We start from the raw sequence: 20236 nt of genomic DNA on the forward strand, positions 1-20236 counted from the left end.
ACACAGCTGAGATATTCACACAGCCCCACACCGGCACCCAGCACAACCGAGGTTCTGTCTTTATTTACAGAGCAGCTTGTTCCAAACAGAGCACAGGGCCCCTCCTCGCTGATCTCTGCCGATCCAGAGCATCTCCCACCCCTCAAAGCAGCCTCTTCCCACTCCTGCAGCTTGGCCATGGCAGGCCTAAGCCAAGCTGCTGCACCCAACCTTGAAGGGCACCTTCTTGCACCACCGGTCCATACCAACAGGTTCCATGAGGTAGGGACAGCCCCAACCCTAAGCCAGGTCACCAGGCCAATGGGCTCAGTCCATCTTGGTGGGCTCCTTCTTCTTCTGCCTGGTCTCCCGGATGATCTTGGCCAGGGAGAGGAGGATGGGGACAGCCATGGGCAGAAAGAGCGGGACGTAGATGGCAAATTTCTGGTCATCAGGGAAGTAAAGGAGATGGAGGAGAGATGGGTCAAAGAAGGCTCGCTCCGAGGAGGTGGCTGCCTCCTTGCTGGCCTGGAAGGCTGGGTGCAGATGGCCTGCGGCCAGCTTGTCCATGGCGCTCTGTGCTGAGGCCACTGCTCGGTACACCTGCATGGGAACACCACCAATGGTCAGGACCAGAGAAGCCCGGGCTCTCTCCCACAGCAGCACCCAGCCCTACCTCAGAGGCAACATCATCTTTGATGACGATGTTCCCAATCTTGTCCAGGAGCTGGGCCAGCGAGGTCAAGGTGGTGGAGACGGTGGCGATGTTCTCCACGGTGTGTGCCCAGAGCAGGCGGTCCAGCTCCCAGTCAGCCAGCCCCTCATTCCCAGGGCTCTCCAGCAGGAACTCTGGGGGCAGCTCTTCCCGAGATAACCCAAAGAGTAATCTGGGATAAAAGGGAAGGTTCCAGCCCACATCACAAGCCTGCAGACCCACGCGTGCTCCCTGCTCTTCCCTTCCCCTGCTTCATTCAGTCCTAGCAGGGCTCAACTGTGCCTAATGGCCTGGCTCCAACCCCATTGATTTCCACCTGTGCCATGGGAGCACACAGAGGCCTAGGGAGGGAAGAGACCATCCTCACCGGAGCTGGGCCAGGAAAACCTCCATCACTCGTGCCATGTCCACATCCACGTGCAGAGGGAGGGAAGCCTGGGGGGAAGCAGGAGCTTCCACATTGTAAACCTGTAGGAGAACGTGTCAGTGAGGCACCAGAGCCCTGGGGCTGGCAGGGCCACCAGCACTGCGAGCATCCCGTCACAGCAACCCCAATGGCCCCTTACCACGATGCCGCCCCAGCGGGGGCTGTGGAAGGCATTGGTGCTCACAGGGGCTCCATCCTTATCCTGGATGTACAGAGGAGAATGGGAGCGCTCCGGAACGTACAGCAGGAAGTTGAGCACGGGGTAGAGCGAGGCAGCGCTGGAGCCTGCAGTGGGACAGAGTCAAAGAACCCCCCTGGATGGTGGGGATGGTAAGAGAAGAACCCAGCCCTGCTCCTCCTTGCACAGCAAGGCACTGCTTGCTCGGTCACCCTCATTGCCATTGGGGTTGCAGAGCCTGGCCAGGAGCACAGTGCTCACCCAGCCGGGCCTCCACGGGGTTGATGACGTGTGGGAGGCTGTGAGCACTCAGGAGGAAGCTAGAGGACTCCTTGTCATAGCGCGGCGTCACTCCTAGGACAGCATAGTACAGGATCTGCAGGCACACAGCAAAGGCAGAGCAGCAGGTCCCAGGGCACCCAGGGACAGTGGGGCTGGGCTCTCCCCATCGCCTCTCCCAGCCCTCACCTGTGAATCAACAGAGAAGTTGGCCACCAAGCTCAGTCTGTCCAGGATGGGCTGCACGTAGCGGCTCACAGCATCCTCGATGGCCCAGTGCACATCGTGGGACTTGGGGTCGGGGTTCAGGAGGCTGAAGGTGATCTCGTACCCTGCCAAGGACACAGAGCCTGTGAGGCACCAGCACAGGCAGTGCCTGTGGATGCTGAGGGCAAAAGCAGTAGGAGCTGACACCATCCTTTAAGCTCCTACCCAAAGTGGGCTCATGGACCAGTGCTCCAGCACACAGCAAGGGCAAAGGGAAGACCCGAGGGTCTGTGACTGCAGAAGACACCCAGGGATGGTACAAGGAGAGCACAAATGGGATGTCCCCCACAGACAGAGCTCAGGGCGTGGGGCTGCGGGGTCACATCCATACCCAGGCTGGATTTCAAGCTCCTCCGGGCATCGGGGCCAGGCTGGCCATCGGGCACACGGTCTGAGAGGGCAGCAGTGATGGAGCTGGCAGTGAAGGACATCACCTGAGTGAGCTGCCGGAGGCGGGAGCGGAGGGCGGGCAGCGTCCCCACAGCCCTCACCAGGGCACTGCGGTGCTTCCCCACGTAGGCATTGATCCCCTGGGAAAAGGGCAGGGATGGGGGCTGGCTCCTGCTAACACAGTGGAGAACAGCACCGTGGTGCTTGCTGGGACAGCCTGGGGATGGATGCCTCCCTTTGAGGGGTGAAGCATGCAGAGGCTGGCACCACAGGGTGCTGCTCCCTACCTGAGGCAGGAGAGGGGAGGTTTCAGGAACCACATACATGGTCAGAGAGCCCAAGGAGGTGCCCTGCAGCGGGTGCAGAGCAGCGTCAGCCTCTGGGGAAGACAGAGGCGTTAGAAAGGTTGGGAATTCCACTCCAATCCCCATCCCACAGCCTCTGAAGCAGGCGGTTGCTCCCCCTGCCCCTCATCCTGGTACCTCGTGCAGTAGCCGCATCCAGCGCTGCCTCCTCCTGCGCCGTGGTGCTGCGATAGAGCATCTCATAGCAGGACGTGACACTGGTTCTCACTGACAGGGAGGGGGACAGAACCTGAGTGACTCCATTAATCCCAGTTCCCTGCTCCTTCATAGGACTAAAAAGGACAAGGGACAACCCCAGGATCCTTTGGGCACCAACCTCAGGTGAGTGACCCACCATGGCACATAGCCTCATCTGGGAGGGCAGCCCCACACCACCCAGGGCTCATCCCACCCGCCTTTAGCCCTATCCCTAGGGAAGGGAGCCGGTTTATTCCCTATGGCACCCTGGGCACGTTGCTGTCCCCATTCCTCCCCTGTACAGCACCGGGCACTGCTGGTGTGTGGGGACCCCGCATGGAAGGAAGGCCGAACCCCCCCCAGGCGGGCCGGTCGGCCCAGGGACACCCGCAAGCTCTCACCGTTCACCGGTATCTCCATCTCCTGCACGTCCCTGAACGGCAGCGGCCGCAGCAGGTCCCGGGGCAGCGACCCCGGCGCGAACACCACAGAGACGGGCACCGAGAGCTGGAACTGAGCGGCGGCAGCGTCAGCCCGAGCCGCAGCCCCGCGGAGCCCCGCTCCCGGCGCTCACTCACCGGCAGCCGGCCCAGCCCCGCGATGTCGCCGTAGGGCAGCGCGGCGCGGTACGTCTCGGTCGTTCTCCACCACAGCGGCAGCCCCAGCACCACGGCGATGGTCGCGAAGGACAGCGCGGCCCGACGGCCCCGCGCCCGCTCTGCGGGGACAGAGCTCAGCACCGGGTCCTGCGAGAGGGGCCGGGGCCGGGGCCGAACACAGCCATCGGGGATCGAGGATACCGGTACCTGCTTCATCCGCCGCCAGCACCGCCGCCGCCGCCGCCGCCGCCGCCATCTTCCCTTCCTGTCTCAGCCGACGGGGCGGTGCCTATGTCAAACCCAGCCATTCAGAGCTCCATTTCCTTAAAACAGCCAATGAGCGTGGAGATCGGGGAGCGGCGGCGTAGACAGGCAGGTAAAAAGACCAATCAGAGTGTGAAAGTGGGTCTGAGGAGGCGTGGTTTGGCGGCATGGCCGCTATGGGTGCTGCGGAGGGACAAGCGGTGCCCCTGTGGGCGTCTGAGCACCGCGGTTGCGAATGGGGCAGGAAACGGGGCAGCGGAGGGGCAGAGGCGTCCCACGGGATCTTCACCCCCCCCATAGCGAGCACCCCGTCACAGCCCTCGGGCTCCCATAGCCCCGCTGTGTGTGTGTGTGTGTGGGCTGAGACCGGGCACAGCTCATTGCACGTGTGAGCACAGCCCAGAGGGACGGGGCAGCCCGCGATGGGGCCGCGCACGGTGCCCCGGTGCCTCGCGGCGAGGGAGGAGGCGGCGCGGCGCTGTCTCTACCGTTTATTCGCTGTTAGGCTATTTGGTACACATGGGGTGCACAATGGCGAACACAACACAGGAGCCCCGAGGGCGGCAGCAACCGGGACTGCGAAGCTACGGCAGGGCAGGGGCACTCCCCCCCCCAAACCTCCCCTCCTGCCCCAACCCACGCGGCCTGGCCGGAGCCCCCCACACCAAAAAGGGGCACCCGGGTGTTTCCCTTCAAGGGGGCCTGGTAGAACCAAAGCCCCCCCCACCCCCATTTCATCTCTATGGGGCCGGTCCGTGGGGCACGCTCCCCTTCCCCTCCCCGCGTGGCGGCTCCCCTGGGTGGCTGGGGGGGAAGCGGGGTGTGAGCGGTGGCGGGGAGGGGGCCGCTGGGGTGCACGCAGGGGCTCAGTAAGCGTGGTTGGCCACGTACAGGGACTGCCCGGCGGCCCCCGAGTCGTCCCCGCTGCCCTCGTACTTGCCCAGCGCCGCCAGCCCATTCACCTGCAGGGAGAGGAGACATCAGTGACCGCCACGGGTCCCCCCAGCTCATAGGGACACAGCCCTTGGGGTCCCCTGTAACACCACAGCCCTTGGCCTCCTCCTCCCATGGGGTCAGAGCGCTTGGCATCCCCCATCTCATCAGGTGGAACCCGTCTTACCCCATGGGACACTGCTTTTGGCATCACTCTTCCCATAGGGACCCAGTTATCAATGTCCCAGGTCACCCATGGGGACACAGCCTTTGGCATCCCCATTTTCCCATGGGGACCAAACTCTCACTGTCCCCCACGGACACAACGCTGCATCCCCTCCATGGGGACCACAGCATCCCTTGTCCTACGGGGCACAGCCCTCGGTGTCTCCCATCACCCTCCCATCCCCTGTCCCAAGGGGACCGTTCCTGGTGCCACCCCATCACCTCTGCGCGCTTGACGAACTCCTCGGTGGCAGCGGTGGCGTTGTCCCTCTGCCCGCGCCAGGCGCTCAGCGCCGACGCCTGCAGCGCCCGCCCATAGGAGAAGGTGAGAGCCCATGGCCGCATCAGCGGGCACGTGTTGATGGCGTTGAGGTTGATGGAAGCCTCCTCCTCGCTCTGACCCCCGGACAGGAAGGTGACACCTGCAGACAGCGGGGTTATGGCTCACTATGAGGGGCTGCAGAGCATCCATCCCCCTTTTGGTCCCCACCATGTCCTGGTGCTGGTACCTGGCACTGCGGGGGGCACGGTGCGGCGCAGGGCAGTGACAGTGGCCATGGCGATCTCTTCAGGGCTGTACTTGGTGGGGCAGGAGTGCCCAGGGGTCACCATGTTGGGCTTCAGCAGGGTGCCCTCCAGGTAGACATGGTGGTCGCTCAGTGCTTTGTAGACAGCTGCCAGCACCTAGTGGGGACAGGCAGCATGGAGTCCCTCTGGTACAGCACAGCACAGCGTGGTACCTGCCTGCCCTGCTGCCCACCCCAACACTCACCTTCTCCGTCACGTACTGGCATCGCTTGAGGTCGTGGTCACCATCAGGCAGGATCTCTGGCTCCACGATGGGCACGATGCCGTTCTGCAAACACCATGCAGATGCCATCATGGATAACCCCATGGGGACCAATGACTGTACCCAGGGTGGGATGCTCAGCCCCAAGCCTCAATGCCCACCCTTTCCATGAATCCATGCCTGATCCCATGGGTGATGCCCACCCCATGGGGCAATGCCTGGTTCTGGGGGTCAGTGTCCATCCACATGCAGTGCTGCCTAGCCCATGGGTTGATGTCCAACTCCATGGGGTGATACCCAAGCACAGGGGCAATGCCGAGCCCCACGGATCTGTGGGGTCAACACCCATCCTATGGGTCAATGCCCATCCTGTGGGGCGATGCCTGGCCACAGACACATACCTGCTGGCAGATGCTGGCATAGCGGGCCAGGACATTGGCGTTCTCCATGATGGCGAGTGCAGAGGGGGTGTTGTCACTGATCTTCAGCACACAGCGCCACTTGGCAAAGTCAGCCCCATCCTTCTTGTACTGGGCACAACGCTCCGACAGCCCATCCAGACCTGCCAGGCAGCGTGTCAGCCCCACAGCCCCAAACCCCACAGCACCCATCCCATTACCTGCTGCACCTACCCTGCGTGGTGGTCTCGCCATCGGTCCCGGCTAGCGGCACAACGCCCTTGTCTACCTGTAGAGAGAAGGGGACAGCAGCGCTGAGCCCCACCAGCACCCTCCAAGCACCCCCAAAACCCACCGGACACCCCCCACACCTTGATGCCCACGACGATGCCCTTATCCTTGATCATCTGCACGAAGGGGGTTCCGTCGTCAGCCTTCTGGTACATGGTCTCATGGAAGAAGATGACCCCCCCAATGCATTTCTTCACCCTGCTGTCGGCGCTGAAGAGGATCTGGCGGTACAGCCGGCGGTTCTCCTCCGTGTTCTCCACCCCGATCTGGTTGAGGCGCTTCGCCATGCTCCCTGCGGGCACCCAGCACCCTCATCAGCCTCGGGTGCAATGGAGGAAGAAGGGGTGACGGGACGGCTTCCCCCCCCCCCCCAGCCAAAGCCACTGACCTACGGACTCATCAGCAGCCAAGATGCCCTTGCCCGGGGCCACGATGCGCAGCGCGATGTCCGACAGCTCCTTCTTCTGCTCGGCCGTCAGCGCGGGGTATTGGTGCGTCATGGTGGCGGCTGCGAGCACACGGGCACTGAGTCACGCACCGACGGGGCGGCACCTCCGTCTGACACCGGTAACGGGGGACCCCCCCCCCCCCCAACAACGAGGCGGTCGCGTTGCATCAGCAGGCGGCTGCCCTCACCCCCGGGCCTCGTGGATGCTCCCAGCCATTTTGCTGCCTGCTCGCCCGCCCCCAGCCCAGCCATCTTGAGGGAGCGCAGCACCACGGGGCAGCGACGGGACACGGGGGGGGAGCGGGGATGGAGACACCCCGGAGCCGGGGGTACCCCGCGGGGAACGGCGGCAGCGCGGGGATGGGGACACTGGGGAAGGGAGAGGCGGAAACGCGCCGGGAACGGCGCTACCTGGGAAGGGAGGGATGGACCCAAGGGGTGGCACTGCCTGAGATCTGCGGTACCCCGAGGTCTGGGGTACCCCGGGGATGGCGCCGTCCGGGCCCGGTGCGTTCCCAGCTGGGCGATGATCCCCAGCAGCACCGCCTGGGCTCGGGCTGCGCCAGCGCAAGGGCTGGCTCCGGGCTCCCCCCATCCAACAGCACCCCCCTGCCCGGGGTCCCTCCGCTCCGGAGCCCCCCCAACCCCTGCCCGATGGAGTCGCACGGATCCATCCCGTAGCCCCACTGCAGCCGGGTCCCACGGATGGGGTCTCCCCCCCCCGCCACCACCACCACCACCCCCGCTCTCCCGGTTCCCCCCCGTTACCGTGCAGGGCGGGCGGCGGCGAACGCGGACTGCGGGCTGCGCGCTCCGGCCCCGCGGTAAATGGGGCTGCGGTGCCGCAGAGCTACGTGACCGGCGGGGCGGCACCCGGCAGGACCGGCCCCCCGGCCCGCCGCCCCGCCCCCCCCCCCCCCCCCGCCGCCGCCCGCACACCCCCCCGCTGGCCACAACCCCCGTGATGGGGGCCCCGGGGCTACAACCCCGATGTGCCCCCCCCCCCGGTGCCGCTGTGGGATGCAGGCAGGGACCTTCCCCATCACCTCCGGAGCAGGGACCTCCGCAGCCCCCCTGTTATCGCTGTCAGCTACAGGTGGGGACCATCCCCTCATCACCCCAAAGGCAGGGACCCCCCTGTGCTCACCCATTACCACTGTCAGATACAGGCACGAAAATTCCCCCTCATCACCTCCAGGCCAAGAACTCCTCTGTACCCCATTTATTACCATTGTCACCTACAAGCAGGGACCTTCCCTTCAGCACCCCAAAGGCAGGGACCCCCCTGTTCCACCCTCCGGCTCGGGACCCCACTGTGTGCCATCTTACTATCAACTAGAAGCCTGCACCTCCGGACCAGGGACCCCACTGTCCCCCCCTACCCATAACCACCATCAGCTGTAGCAGGGTCCTTCCCCATCACCTCTGGACCAAAGACCCACCTGTGCCACCCCATTGAGACCCCAAGCCCCAGCAGCACAGGCCAGGGTGTGGGGGGGTTCTCAGCCCCCCCAAAGCCGCCGGGATACGGAGCAGGGACAATAGCAGCGTCCGGGCCGGCTGCCAGTGCCCGGCTCTGCTGAATCCCAGCCGTAAAAGGAGGGCTCATGCTTCCTGCATGGCCCTAATCCCGGGAATAGGAGCGCATCTCCCCCTGCATCCCAGCTCCAGCCAGCCTGGCATAGGGGGGGCTGCATCCCACCCCGTACCGAAGGGAGGGACTCAATGAGGAAGCAGCGAGCGCTGCTTCCCCGTGAACCATTTACACACCCAGTGAACAGAACGGCAGCCCTGAACACCTCCGTTTCCTGGGTGCAAGGGTGAATAAAGGTGCCAGCACCCTGGGTGTTGCGACACCCGGCCCAGACAAGGGCGCAGGGCTGCGGCAGAGGGCAGGGGAATGTCATATCCCCCCCCTCCAGGCATGGAGAAACGGGCCATTAAAAACCAGAGCACTTGTTGGAACGCTGCTATTTTGGGCTGTGACAAGGGAGGGAGGCGCTGCCTGGTCCCCCTGTGGTGACAAGGAGCATCCTTGGGGTCGGGAACACCGGGAGGGGCATCCCGCAGGAGATGCCCCGGTAAGGGAAGGAGGGAGATGAGGATGAAACCGTGCTGGGAGCAGGGGACCCCCCGAGGGAGCCCCCCAAGCAGCAGCAGGGGACAAGGGAGGGCTGGGAGCAGGAGCTGGCTGAGCTCCCAGTGCTTGGCTGGCAGCTCTCACAGCACCCAGGGGATGCTGCGGATGAGGTCAGGCACAGATAGAAGTGGGTCTGGCCAGGGATATCTGAGATAACAGGAAGGGCTCCTATAGGTGTATTGCTCCCGACAGGAAGGCTTGGGGTAACGTGGGCCTTCTCCAGGAGGAAACGGGGGAACTGGTGACCCTGGATTTGAGGAATGAATCTTCACAATGCTTTGACCACGCTGCTCAAGTCTTGGAAGGCAGAAGCAGGGACTGGGAAAAGATCAGGTTCGAGATCATGTTAGAAACTTGAATGTGCACAAGTCCATGGGACCTGATGAAACAGGTTTAAACTGGAACAGAGGAAGGTCAGGTTAGGAACAAGGAGGAAGTGCAACAGTGAGACCATGGAACGAGTTGCCCAAAGAAGTAAATGACCCATCCCTACTCAAGGCCAGGTTGGACAGAGCCCTGGGTGACATGGTTTCATGGGAGGTGTCCCTGCCCATGGCAGGGGGTTGGAACTGGATGATCTTCAGGTCCTTTCCAACCCTAACCATTGTTTCCATGCTGCTTCATGCCAGAGGCACACTGGGAATGGGGAAAACCATCCCCACACCCCCCATGCTGGAGGTGCCGGATCCAGCCTTGGGTCCCCCCGCAGTGGGGAGGCAGGAGGGAGGCAACAGAGGGAATCTAGGGCAGGAGGAGGAGCCGTGCTGCTGCCTGGGGAACACGGTGCCTGTTCCCTGCCAAGCAGGAGAGGCCCTGGGGTGGCAGGGAGCCGTGCCCATGGCCCCGTGACAGGGATGGAGCGGGAGCAGGCGGCACAAGCCGGACCAGTTATCCCCACCCAGGGCACTGGGAGCTTCCTGCATCCAGCACACGGGGCAGGGTGAATGCCAACACAACTTTATTCAATAAATAATTACAGCATTAACCAGGGGAAGGTTTCAACCCCAGGGGCTATAGCGGCTCCGCAGCCTCCTTGCTGACACTCTCCGGCTTCAAGCCCAGGTACCGCAGCAGGCTGGGATGCTCCTGGCACGCCACGGCCACATCAGGGACAGGCACCAGGACCTGGGGATGGCAGCAGCGTTAGGGACAGTGTTGGGATGAGGGATGGTGGAGCTGCAGTCACAGCAAGGGTGAGAGCAATGAACAAGCCTCACCTCCTTCATCTTCTCCTGCATCTCCTCGTGCCTCCTCAGCACTTTCTGGATGCGATGGAGCTGCAGCTCCAGCCCTTGGAACTGTGGTGGGAGATGGGTGTCAGGAACCTGACCTAAAGCTGTTCAGGGAATAGGGGACTAAACCCAGGGCTCCCCCATACCTTATCCGAGAGCCGCTGGTTCTCCTCCACCTTCTCCAGGAGCAGCAGCCGCAGTTTGCCTATCTACAACAAGAGCAAAGCATCACTGTGGGGCAAGAACCAAGGTGGGGGGGGCCCTGTCCATGGGGTCCTGTAGGATGGGGACATAACAGCAGACACCCCCCCTAAACACCAGCCTCACCTCCTGCTGCTGCAGCACTCGCTCCTGCACATGGACAGCATCCTCCTTGGGTCTCTGCTCCCTCATCTCCTCCCACAGCACCTTGGCCTCGGTCTCTGCGCGCTGCAGCGAGCGCTTCAGATGGAAAACCTCTTCCTTCAGACTCTATGAGGGAAAGGAGGTGCTGAGAGGGGGGTCCTGGAGCCTGCACCCCCGGGGCACGCAGCCCGGCACGGCCCCCATCACACACCGTGACTTCCCCACTCTTGTCGATGAGTTGCAGCATCTTCTCTTCCTGTTGTTTCACCACGTCCTGCAGCTCCTTCTCACTCTGCAGAGAGGGAAGGAGCAGGGTCAGGCAGTGCCTGGCCCTGGGTGCCCTCAGTGCCCGAGAAGGGAGCAGGTTTTGTCCTGTTCCAGGTCAGACGAGCCCGGAGCACCCATGGGGCACCTCCGGAGCCGGTCACCCAGATTCCTCCGTGTCCTAGATCAGCGCCTGTCCCAGTTTGGCTCTGCCCTGGCCTGAGCGCTGGCCCACTTCTGGCACCAGCTCACCTCCAGCTTGCCCCTCAGCGCCTTGTTCAGCTTGACGATGGTGGCAGCCTGGGCATCGATCTTCTCCTGGCTCTCCGTTGTCACCGTCTCCAAATGGAGCTGCAGGTTGGAGCTGGGGGAGGACACCAGTGCTGAGGGGATGGGGATCACATCCGAGCACGGTGCCGGGTACCAAACCCCCTCCTGAGCATCCCACCAGCTGGAAAACCCAGGGCTGGGGCAGGAGCAAGGCTGCTCATGGCCATTCCCTGCAGACGAGCCCCACTGAACTCACATCTCTGTCTGCAGTGCCTTGAACTCGCTCTGCTCCAGGTCCTGGATGCGGCAGCTCAGCATGGTGAGGTCGGACACCACGGACCTCAGCTGCTTCACACTCTCCAGCAAACCATCCTCAGGCTCTGTGGGCAGGGCAGAGACCCGTGAGAGAGCATCAGGGGACACAGAGCCAAGCAGGGAGGCATCCTGAGCATCCCCTATGCAGAGCCCAGGGCAGGGTGACAGCCCCGGTACCTATTGCCTTTGGTGTAGCGGCAGGTTTGTCCTTGGTCAATGCACTGCCAACCCCAGCAGCTTCATCAGCATCTGCAAGAGGAGAGGGCAGATGCTCTGTGCCTTGTGTGCTGTAGGCAGCACAACTTGAGCTCACATCCATCCCAGGATGCTTGGTGGAGCCACAACCCAACCCAAAGCTGTTACAAGGGGAAATGGGGGCTCTCCCATGGAGGACAGGAAGGGATCCCCATCCCAGCCATGCAGCGGGTACCAGCTCACCTTCCCCGCACACAGCTTTCAGGACACTGCCCACAAAGGAGCTCCCTATGGCACGGTGTGGGGTCCGGAACATCGGTGTGCGGCTGGCGGGGGTCCGGACACGGTACGGGGTCTGCCAGCCTGGGGTACGTGGGACCGGGGTCCAGGCTCTGCTTTTTGATGGGGCAGCACCACCATCATCCTTCAGAGGGGAGGAAGAGCAATGAGAGCTCTGCCATGGCAATGGGGGGCTCGAAGCATGGGGTGCCTGCCTGCTCCTCAGGCCACCCCCAAGGCAAAGCTCCCACCTCCTCCTGCAGAGCAGCCCTGAGGCACTCAGCGAGCTCCTGCAGCCGCATCTTGCTCTCCACGATGTCCTTGGAGCACCAGGAGACTTTGTTCCTCTTAAGCTGCAAGTCGAGGAGCTCAGCCTTGGTGCTCTCCAGCTCCTTGCTGAGGGCAGCCCGTTCTTCCCTGCGGGATGGCATCAACCTCAGTGGGAGCAGCGTTCCCCTTCCTCAGTGTGGGATGGGGACATTTCCCATGCCTGCCTCCCACCGTGACCCAGAGGTGATGCAAACCTCATGGATTTAGGTAGTTTCCCCCCCCAAGATGGGGTGTACCAGCCTTTCCCACAGCCCCTTCCACCCCCCTGGGTGACCCCACCAGAGCCATGCCCCGCTTTGCATCCCCCACCCTCCAAAAGGGGCTCGATTCCCCCAAACCAGAGGGGTTCAAGCAGTGTCCACAGCGGGGTCAGTACCGCAGGCGCTGGTGGGAATCCATGAGCTCCTCGTGCTGCTGGCTGCGCTCCTGCAGCGTGTCCAGCACGGACCTCAGCCTGGCCTCCACCTCCAGCAGCTGAGTGCGGGACATTTGCTTCTCCTGCTCCAGGAACTGCAAGAGGAGGATGGGGGGACACAGCCATGGATGAGGGGATCCATTGGAACAGTTCCTATTCCTCAGGGTACTGTTTCATATCAGGGGTAATTCACCCTTGGAGACCAGCAGGGCCATAGGGCAGTTTGGGGGGGGCAACAACACATCTGCATCCAGTGGGAAAACTATCCTGGAGAGCTTCCCGGCCCCCCCCATCCCAGCAATCACTGCTGCACTACGTGCAGGAAGCCAACCACCCTCACCCCCCTGCTATGGAAGGGCTAATCCTGCTCCTGGCCAGCCTCCAGCATCCCCATTGAGGACATGATGGGAGCTGGCAGCGCGTGATGGCGTGGGCAGGGTCAGGCAGCTCCTACCTCCCGGCACTCGGTTGCCTCCTGCAGCTCCTGGCACAATCCATCGCGTTCCCGCTGCAGCACTTCCCTCTCCCGCGCCAGCCTGCAGGGATGGGGTGGGATATGGGGTGGTTATAGGGGCACACACACACACAATACACACACCCCAATGCCCTGCCCCAGGGCTCGGACCCACCAGGCCATCTCCTCCCGCTGCTTCTCATTCTCCTGCTGCAGTGCATCCCGCTCCCGCTGCCGTGCATCCCGCTCCTGCTCCAGGCTGGCCATGCTGGTCACCAGGGAGCTGTGGTCTGCAAGGGGCAGAGCTCTCAGTGTAGGGGGGGGATACAGGGGCAGCTCCAGCCCCACATCATCACCCATACCTGCACTGAGGCGTGAGTTGGCCACTGTCAACTGGTCCAGTTTAGCCGCTGTGTCCTGCAGGGCCGCCGAGGTCTCCTCCAGCTGACGAGATGCCTGCAGAGACACGGTGCGCTCTGGGATGCTCTTCCCTATGGGGTACCCCCAAATCACCCCATGCCTGGGGCCAGCCAGCACAAAGGAACACCCTACCTCCTGCTTGGCTTGGAGGGCTTCATCCGCTCGCTGCCTCATGGCATCCCGCTCCTCCAGGCAGCTCTGCAGCTTGCTGGGAACCCTTTCCAGCAGGGCCTGGCACCGGGACACCAGGGCCCTCGCCTGCTCCCACTGCGAAAGGAGGCAGTGATGGGTATGGGGGATGTGCCAGGGTTTCCAGATCCATGGGGAAGGGATCCAGCCCGGCCCCACAGGGTCCCACCTTCTGGGTGAGTGCTCTCTGCTCATCCTGCAGGCTCTGGAAAGAGGCATCCACGAGGCCCTGGAACAGGAGGCGCTGCCTGCTCCAGGTTTCCTGGGGAAGGGACAAGGACACCGATGCTCAGGCTGAGCACACTCCACATCCACCCACTCTGTGCCTCATGGCACAGCACACATCCATCACACACCATGGCCTCCACAGCCGTCTTCAGCTCCCGGTGCAGGTCCTGCTCCGCTCCCCGCTGCCGCTGCAGAGCATCCGTCCTCCTCCGCAGCTCGAGGTAGAGGGTGCGGTAGATCTCCTCCTCCTAAGGGCACCATGGCAAAGCAGAGGGGGCTTTGCACCAGCCCTGCTCCTCTGCTTCACCGTGACCCTCCCATCCTGCCCCCAACGTGTGCCAGGGATGCTTCCCTGCACAAAGGGATCGAATCCAGCAAGCTCAGCGGGTTGAGCCAGGCGAGATAACGCAGTGGGAGCAGCACTGGGTGCATGATGCTGGGTGCTTTACTCCCACTCCACTGGGCTGCGGAGCCACGGTCCCACCAGTGCTGCAGGGAGCAGGGTGGCACCTCCCCAGTGAGGACTCTTACCCCTTTAGGGTGGGTGACATCGGTCTGGGTGAACGCATCCCTCTGCTCGGCCGGCCCCACACCAGGCAGGGACCGCTGGGTCTCGGTCCAGCCCCGCAGCTGCAGCGACAGGGCCTCGATGATGATGAGGGTGCTCTCCAGCCGCCCCTCCAGCTCTGCCCGTGGCAGGGACTTCAGCTGCTCCCGGGGACAGCTGGGGACAGAGAGAGAGAGGGCTTGGGGTAGGGACAGCCCATGATGCCATAGCCCTGCCCCACAGGGGATGCTCGAACCCACACTTACTGCCAGAGCAGGGAGTCTGTTTCGGCAGCGCTGTCCTTGGCACAGGGAGGGGGACCCGTGGATGTGTTGGTGCTGCTCTCCCGCAGGTCCCGTGGGGTCATGAAGGTGCCGGTGACTGTGGTGGGCACCGGGGTGACGCTGGTGCCAGTGGTTGCGGCGGGCACTGGGGTGACGCTGGTGCCAGTGGTTGCAATGGGCACTGGGGTGACGTTGGTGCCAGTGATTGCGGTGGGCACCGGGGTGACGCTGGTGCCAATGGTTGCGGTGGGCACCGGGGTGACGCTGGTGCCAGTGGTTGCGGCGGGCACCGGGGTGACGCTGGTGCCAGTGGTTGCAATGGGCGCAGGAGTGATGCTGGTACCAGTGACTGCAATGGGCACTGGGGTGACGTTGGTGCCAGTGGTTGCAATGGGCGCTGGGGTGATGTTGGTGCCAGTGGTTGCAATGGGCGCTGGGGTGATGCTGGTACCAGTGACTGCAATGGGCACTGGGGTGACGTTGGTGCCGATGTCCCGCCGTGGCAGGGTTAAGCTGTGCCGCAGGGACTCCATCAGGGATGAGGAGTTGAGGGTTTTCTCCAGCCACACCAATGGCAGCACCCAGGACACAGCACCCAAGGCCACCTCGGGCGAGGGGATGGGGGTCTCTCTTCCCTCCAGTGCAGCAGGCTCTGACCTGCCTGCCTCAATGGGAGAGGATGCGGGGGATCCCTGCTCTTGTGGGGCAGGGGATGGGGACTTGGCTTCCTCAGGGGTGTCTTGGCAAGGCAGGGAACCAGCACCCTCATCTCCGGATGGGGGCTCAGGGGCCAAGGGGCTGCAGGAGAAGTCAGAGGGTGCCACTTGCCACCCATGGAAGGAACCTTCCTGCGGGGTGGAGGTAGTGCCGGGGGGCCCTGGGGTGCAGGAATCTGAACTGGTGTTGCCTGAGGGCCCAGGGGTGCAGGGTGCTATTGTGGTGCTGTCTGGAGAGTTTGGGGTGCAAGGCACCGAGCTGATGATGCTGAGCTGGGCTGGAGTGGGACTGCTGGGGGGCTCCAGGATGCAGGGATCTGGGGGGGGACTACTGGGAAGCTCTAGGTTGCTGGGCCATGGGATAGGGCTGTCCAGGGGTGCTTCCACAGTGTTGCTGGGAGGCTCTGGGGTGGAACTGCCAGGGAGCTCTGGGCTGGGGCAATTGGGGGGCTCAGGGGCACTGGGCACCAGGGTGGGAGTCCTGGGAGGCTCCAAGACACTGGGACCTAGGGTGGGAGTCCCAGGGGCCTCCGGGATGGTGCTGCTGGGGGGCCCTGGGGTGCAAGGCAGTAGAGCGTTGCTGCGGGGGGGAGGCAGGACAGCACTTCTGGGGGGTCCTAGAGCACAAGGCACGGGGGTGACACTGCTGCGGGGGCCACGGGTGCAGGGCACTGGGGTGGCACAGTCATGGTCCTACAGGAGATGGGAAGGGAGGGGTCAGAGTGGGTCCCCAGCACCCCAACCTCCCCATTACCCCCACCCCAATGCATCCAACGATCCCAGTATCACCCCCCCAACACCCCCTCCCGTTAACCCGTCCCATCCCGATCTTGAGCCGCAGGCGGTGGAGCAGCGGGGTGAGGCTGGTGCGCTCCGCGCCCGGCTGCAGCCGCAGCTCCTGCAGGGGGGTGCGCCGGGGCCGCTGCTGCGCCTGGGGAGGAGGGGATGGGAGGGGAGGGGAGCACCGGGGGTCACCGGCGGCACAGCCCCCCCCGTGCACACGCACAGACACAGACACAGACCGAGAGCCCCGGCCCGCCCCGTTCGGGGCTCCCCCCAGCCCGCACTCACATCGGGGGTCTTGGCGGCCCGCATGGCCCCGCTCCGGTCAGTCCCAGGCCCGCTCCCGGTCCCCGTCTCGGTCCCAGGCCCGGTCCCGCCGCCTCCCGTACGCCGCCGCCGCCGCCGGTTTGAAAACCCACGCTGCGCTCTGATTGGCTGCTCAGCGCACGCGTCACGCCGCGGGGTGAGGCGGTTATGGGCGGAGCTTAGGGCGAGACCACGCCTCCCCACCACGCCACGCCCCCTCCACGCCTCTCCCCCCTCCCGCGCTGCGCAGCGCCGAGCGCCGGGACCCGTCTGGGGGAACGGGACCGGTTCCCCCCCCCCGGTCCCCGGTGCTTCCCCCGGACCCGCGTCCCCCCGCAGGACGCACCCGCAGCGGTGCCCGCGGCTCTCGGGTTTATTGCTCCCGCGGGAGAGGTACAACGGCGGGGTCCCTGAGCGGTACCGGGGGCAATGGGGGGGGGGGCTCAGCCAGGGCAGGGCCAGCCCGGGGGTGCTGTCGGAGGGACTTCGAGGTCGCAGTCGAAGTCATCGAAGGTGGCGGGGTCCGGCGGGGGCTGCTCCGGGGGCTGCGGGGCCACCGCCACCGGCACCGGGTCCTTCTGCAGGAGGTCGGCGTCGAAGGCCACGCCGCGGAAGAAGGGGTGTCCCTGGAAGTGATGGAGGTAGCGCAGGCGGTGCAGGGGGTTGTGGCACAGCAGCTGCGGAGGGAGGAGGGCAGTTGAGCAGGGGGTACCCCAGTGTCCACCCCGGAATGGGGCTGTAGGGACCCCAAATCCCATGTTGGGGGTTACCTCGGCCATCAGCCGGGCCAGCGCGGGGCTGAACGCGGGTGGGCTCTCGTAGCTGCTCTGCTTGACACGCTCCAGCATGGCCACATGGTCCCCTGCCGGTGCCACGGGGAACTGGGGGGGGGGGCAGAAATGGATTTAGGGGCACCCCATGGAGCCCCATTGTTCCCCCTACCCCATGGTCCTCACCTCCCCGCTGGCCAGAGCAAAGAGCAGGACACCCAGGGACCACCAGTCGGCTGCATGGCTGTAGGGCCCCCCGCTCAGCACCTCTGGGGCTGTGGGGATGAGTAGGTGAGTGCCTGGGGGGATTGTGCCCCCCATCGCATCCCCCCCATTGCCCCTTTACCCATGTACTGCAGGGTGCCACAGATGGTGTGGGCTCGCTCGCCCCACTGCAGGTGCCGGGAGAGGCCGAAGTCAGTGAGCTTGAGGTGCCCTGTGGGGTGAGACACCACGAGGGGACCAAGGATGGGGCATCCCCATGGACAGGGTGTCCCCACGGGTGATGCGTCCTCAAAGCAGTGCCACCAGGCTCTTACCTCGCTCATCCAGGAGGATGTTCTCCATCTGAAATGAGACGGGTGCTGGGGTGGCCTCTCCATGCTGGGGGGTTCAGAGACCCCCCCCCCCAATCCTCAGACCCCCCATCCCCGCTGTCACCCACCTTCACATCTCTGTGTATGATGCCCAGGTCGTGCAGGTACACTGAGGGGAAGATGCGGCCATCAGAGCCGTGGGTCCCCTCCCACAGCACCCATCAGGCTCATCCCTGCAGGTCCCCATCCATGGGGCCCCATGGGCGCTGTCCCCAGCATGGCGAGCACTCACCCAGCACCAGCACCAGCTCGGCAGCGAACAGGCGGACGGTGGCCTCGGTGAAGGACCCGGCTGCGCGCCACAGGGCGTGCAGGTCCCCGGTGCTGCAGTAGGTGCACACTGTGGGGACGGGTGACATGGGCATGAGGGGCATGGGAAAGGGGGTGGCATGGGCACGGTCAGTGGGGCTGCGCACCAAGGGGATGTGGCCGCTATGGATATGTACCAAAGTGATGCAAGCCCTGGGGATATAGGGTGGCACAAGCAGCAGGGCAATGGGGGCACCAGGACCAACATACTAAGGTGACACATATGTCACCTTATGACACATATGTCACATATGACACACGTCACCTTAGTATGTCATATTTAATCATACTAAGGCCACATAGGAGCATGCAAGTACCAGGGCCACATATGGTGACGAGCATTGGGGACAGGCAAGCTCCAAGGTGACAGAAGCCATGTGGGGACCAAAGTGACATGCCCCCCCCTAGGGTCACACAGGCACCAGGAGCATGGAAGTGACACAGGCATGGAGGTGACACAGCCATTGGGGCAGCAGGACTGGGGCTCCTCCTTCACCCCCATCTTGTCCCCATCTCCATCCCCTCCATCAGCCGAGCGCCTGCATCCCCGGGGCTGTGCGGGGGGGGGGGGAGCGTGTGCGTGTGCGGGGACACGTGTGCCGGCGGCGGGGACACGTGCGCGGGGGGGACACCGGGGGCAGATGGTCACTCACTGATGAAGAGGTGGCGCTGGCCCTGCCAGCTGTCCCCCAGCCCGTGCACAAACGGGTGCCTGACCTGTCTCTGGGGACACAAAGCAAAGAGGGTGAGCAGGACTATGGGGCTAAGGGGGGGGCATGGGGAACCCGCTCCTGCCACCGTCCCAGTGGCCTCTGCCAGCCCCATGGCCACCCCATGGGCTGGGGTCCCCCCTAACCTGGATGCTGACTTCTTCCTTGCACTGCTTCAGGGTGTCTCGGCGCAGCACCTCCACTTTAGGCACGACCTGGGGTGGGGTGGGGGGGGTGAAGGGGTGTCAAGGGGGGCTGTGGGCAGGTAGGGTACACATGGGGCAGCACCCACCTTCACGGCGCAGACCTTCTCCCGCCCGCAGTCCAGCACCTTGAGGATGGTCCCAAAGGAGCCTTTGGCCACGAAACCCAGGATCTAGGGGGGCAATCAGGGTCTGAGCACCCCAAGGAGATGGGATCAGGATGCTTGGGGTGGAACAGGGTGTGGGGTTCTGTGTAGGGTGACATGGGATGGTCCAGGGCACCCATGGCAGGTGATGGGGACACTTGGGGACCAGGGGAATGCAGGGGACCCGGTGTGGGGCACATAGGGATGGGGGACAGGGACACAGTAGGACACACGGGCACCCCATTACGGTGCAGGGAGACCCCGTAAGACGCACAGAGGCTTCACACCGGGGCATGGGGAGCCGGTGGGGATAGAAGGAGACTGGGGGGACGCCGTTAAGATGTGCAGAGACGGGGCAAGGGCTTCCGTGGAGAGCGAGGGAGGCGGCCGGCGATCCCGGGATGCACGGATGGAGCGGGAGGATGCTCGGGGGACCGGGGTAGGACGTGCAGGGGCTCCGGTAACGGGGTGCGAGGGACCCCAGAGGGGACGGTCGGGGACCCCGATAGGATGCAGCGGGACCCCGGTAAGGGGATGGGAGCCCCGGGACTTGCACCTTGAGCTGCTGCTGGCGGGCGGAGGAGCGCACCGGGAACTCCGGCAGGAACAGCGAGACGAGCTGCGGCAGCGGCCACCCGGGCACCGGCGGCTCCTCGGTGCCTCCCCGCGGGACCAGGGCGAGCCCCGACCCCGGGACCGGCCGGGTGCGGCCCAACAGCGCCCGCACCCACGACCCCACAGCGCGGCCCTATAGAACCGGAGGGGGGGCATCAGAGGGAGGGGGGGAACACCGGGAACCGGGAGAGGGGGACCCCGGGGGCCGCCGCACGCACCTGGGGGGGCCGCACCGGGGCCGGGCCGGGGCCGCTGCTCGATGCTCCCATGGCGGCGCCGCCCCGGGCCCGGGCCCCGGTAATCCGCGGCTTTACATAACCCCGCCGCCCCGCCTCGCTCCGCTCCGCCCCGCCCGGGTGCGACAGCCCCCGAGAACCGGGGCTACCCCGTGCACCCAACGGGGACTGCTCCCCCCCCAACTCGGACCCCCCCTTGCACGTCCCCATCACC

At 64.5% G+C, this 20236-nt stretch overlaps 4 protein-coding genes across 5 annotated transcripts; all 4 read right to left on the reverse strand.

Annotated features, from left to right (window-relative positions):
• Nucleotides 1–251: 251 nt before the first annotated feature.
• PIGS (phosphatidylinositol glycan anchor biosynthesis class S) lies at nucleotides 252–3809 on the reverse strand. The gene is made up of 13 exons (XM_061363253.1): nucleotides 3708–3809; nucleotides 3584–3665; nucleotides 3356–3495; nucleotides 3179–3290; nucleotides 2718–2807; nucleotides 2523–2614; nucleotides 2177–2375; nucleotides 1768–1910; nucleotides 1561–1675; nucleotides 1261–1406; nucleotides 1062–1162; nucleotides 656–866; nucleotides 252–582 (listed from the first exon to the last, which is right to left on the reverse strand). The coding sequence occupies exons 1-13, from the start codon at nucleotides 3807–3809 to the stop codon at nucleotides 307–309; spliced, it is 1809 nt and encodes a 602-aa protein (XP_061219237.1). The 3' UTR covers nucleotides 252–306.
• Nucleotides 3810–4118: 309 nt separating this feature from the next.
• Nucleotides 4119–7642, reverse strand: ALDOC (aldolase, fructose-bisphosphate C). The gene is made up of 9 exons (XM_061363443.1): nucleotides 7494–7642; nucleotides 6666–6785; nucleotides 6358–6569; nucleotides 6221–6275; nucleotides 5990–6150; nucleotides 5571–5654; nucleotides 5308–5482; nucleotides 5021–5220; nucleotides 4119–4602 (listed from the first exon to the last, which is right to left on the reverse strand). Exons 2-9 carry the CDS (start codon nucleotides 6775–6777, stop codon nucleotides 4507–4509), a joined length of 1095 nt encoding a protein of 364 aa, XP_061219427.1. The 5' UTR covers nucleotides 6778–6785; nucleotides 7494–7642; the 3' UTR covers nucleotides 4119–4506.
• A 2164-nt stretch (nucleotides 7643–9806) lies between these two features.
• SPAG5 (sperm associated antigen 5) lies at nucleotides 9807–16171 on the reverse strand. Its single transcript, XM_061363254.1, has 20 exons — nucleotides 16163–16171; nucleotides 14615–16041; nucleotides 14333–14525; nucleotides 13930–14049; nucleotides 13743–13835; nucleotides 13517–13651; nucleotides 13327–13420; nucleotides 13140–13254; nucleotides 12965–13046; nucleotides 12472–12605; nucleotides 12017–12182; nucleotides 11730–11910; nucleotides 11469–11540; nucleotides 11233–11356; nucleotides 10959–11070; nucleotides 10654–10734; nucleotides 10425–10568; nucleotides 10244–10306; nucleotides 10083–10163; nucleotides 9807–9990 (listed from the first exon to the last, which is right to left on the reverse strand). Exons 1-20 carry the CDS (start codon nucleotides 16169–16171, stop codon nucleotides 9877–9879), a joined length of 3540 nt encoding a protein of 1179 aa, XP_061219238.1. The 3' UTR covers nucleotides 9807–9876.
• Nucleotides 16172–16874: 703 nt separating this feature from the next.
• Nucleotides 16875–20129, reverse strand: RSKR (ribosomal protein S6 kinase related). Of its 2 annotated transcripts, XM_061363452.1 has the most exons (12): nucleotides 20005–20129; nucleotides 19728–19919; nucleotides 19115–19198; nucleotides 18969–19037; nucleotides 18766–18835; nucleotides 18036–18143; nucleotides 17872–17912; nucleotides 17747–17774; nucleotides 17554–17643; nucleotides 17394–17482; nucleotides 17208–17318; nucleotides 16875–17114 (listed from the first exon to the last, which is right to left on the reverse strand). In XM_061363452.1, exons 1-12 carry the CDS (start codon nucleotides 20053–20055, stop codon nucleotides 16881–16883), a joined length of 1167 nt encoding a protein of 388 aa, XP_061219436.1. In that variant the 5' UTR covers nucleotides 20056–20129; the 3' UTR covers nucleotides 16875–16880. The 2 variants fall into 2 exon arrangements, with proteins under 2 accessions (XP_061219436.1, XP_061219437.1); XM_061363453.1 differs by lacking the exon at nucleotides 17394–17482.
• Nucleotides 20130–20236: the final 107 nt, after the last annotated feature.

The sequence above is a fragment of the Neopsephotus bourkii genome, unplaced genomic scaffold (genome assembly GCF_033783945.1).
Source record: "Neopsephotus bourkii isolate Nb327-2 ecotype Australia unplaced genomic scaffold, CSIRO-AGI_Nbou_v1 NB_1154, whole genome shotgun sequence".
NCBI lineage: Eukaryota > Metazoa > Chordata > Aves > Psittaciformes > Psittacidae > Neopsephotus > Neopsephotus bourkii.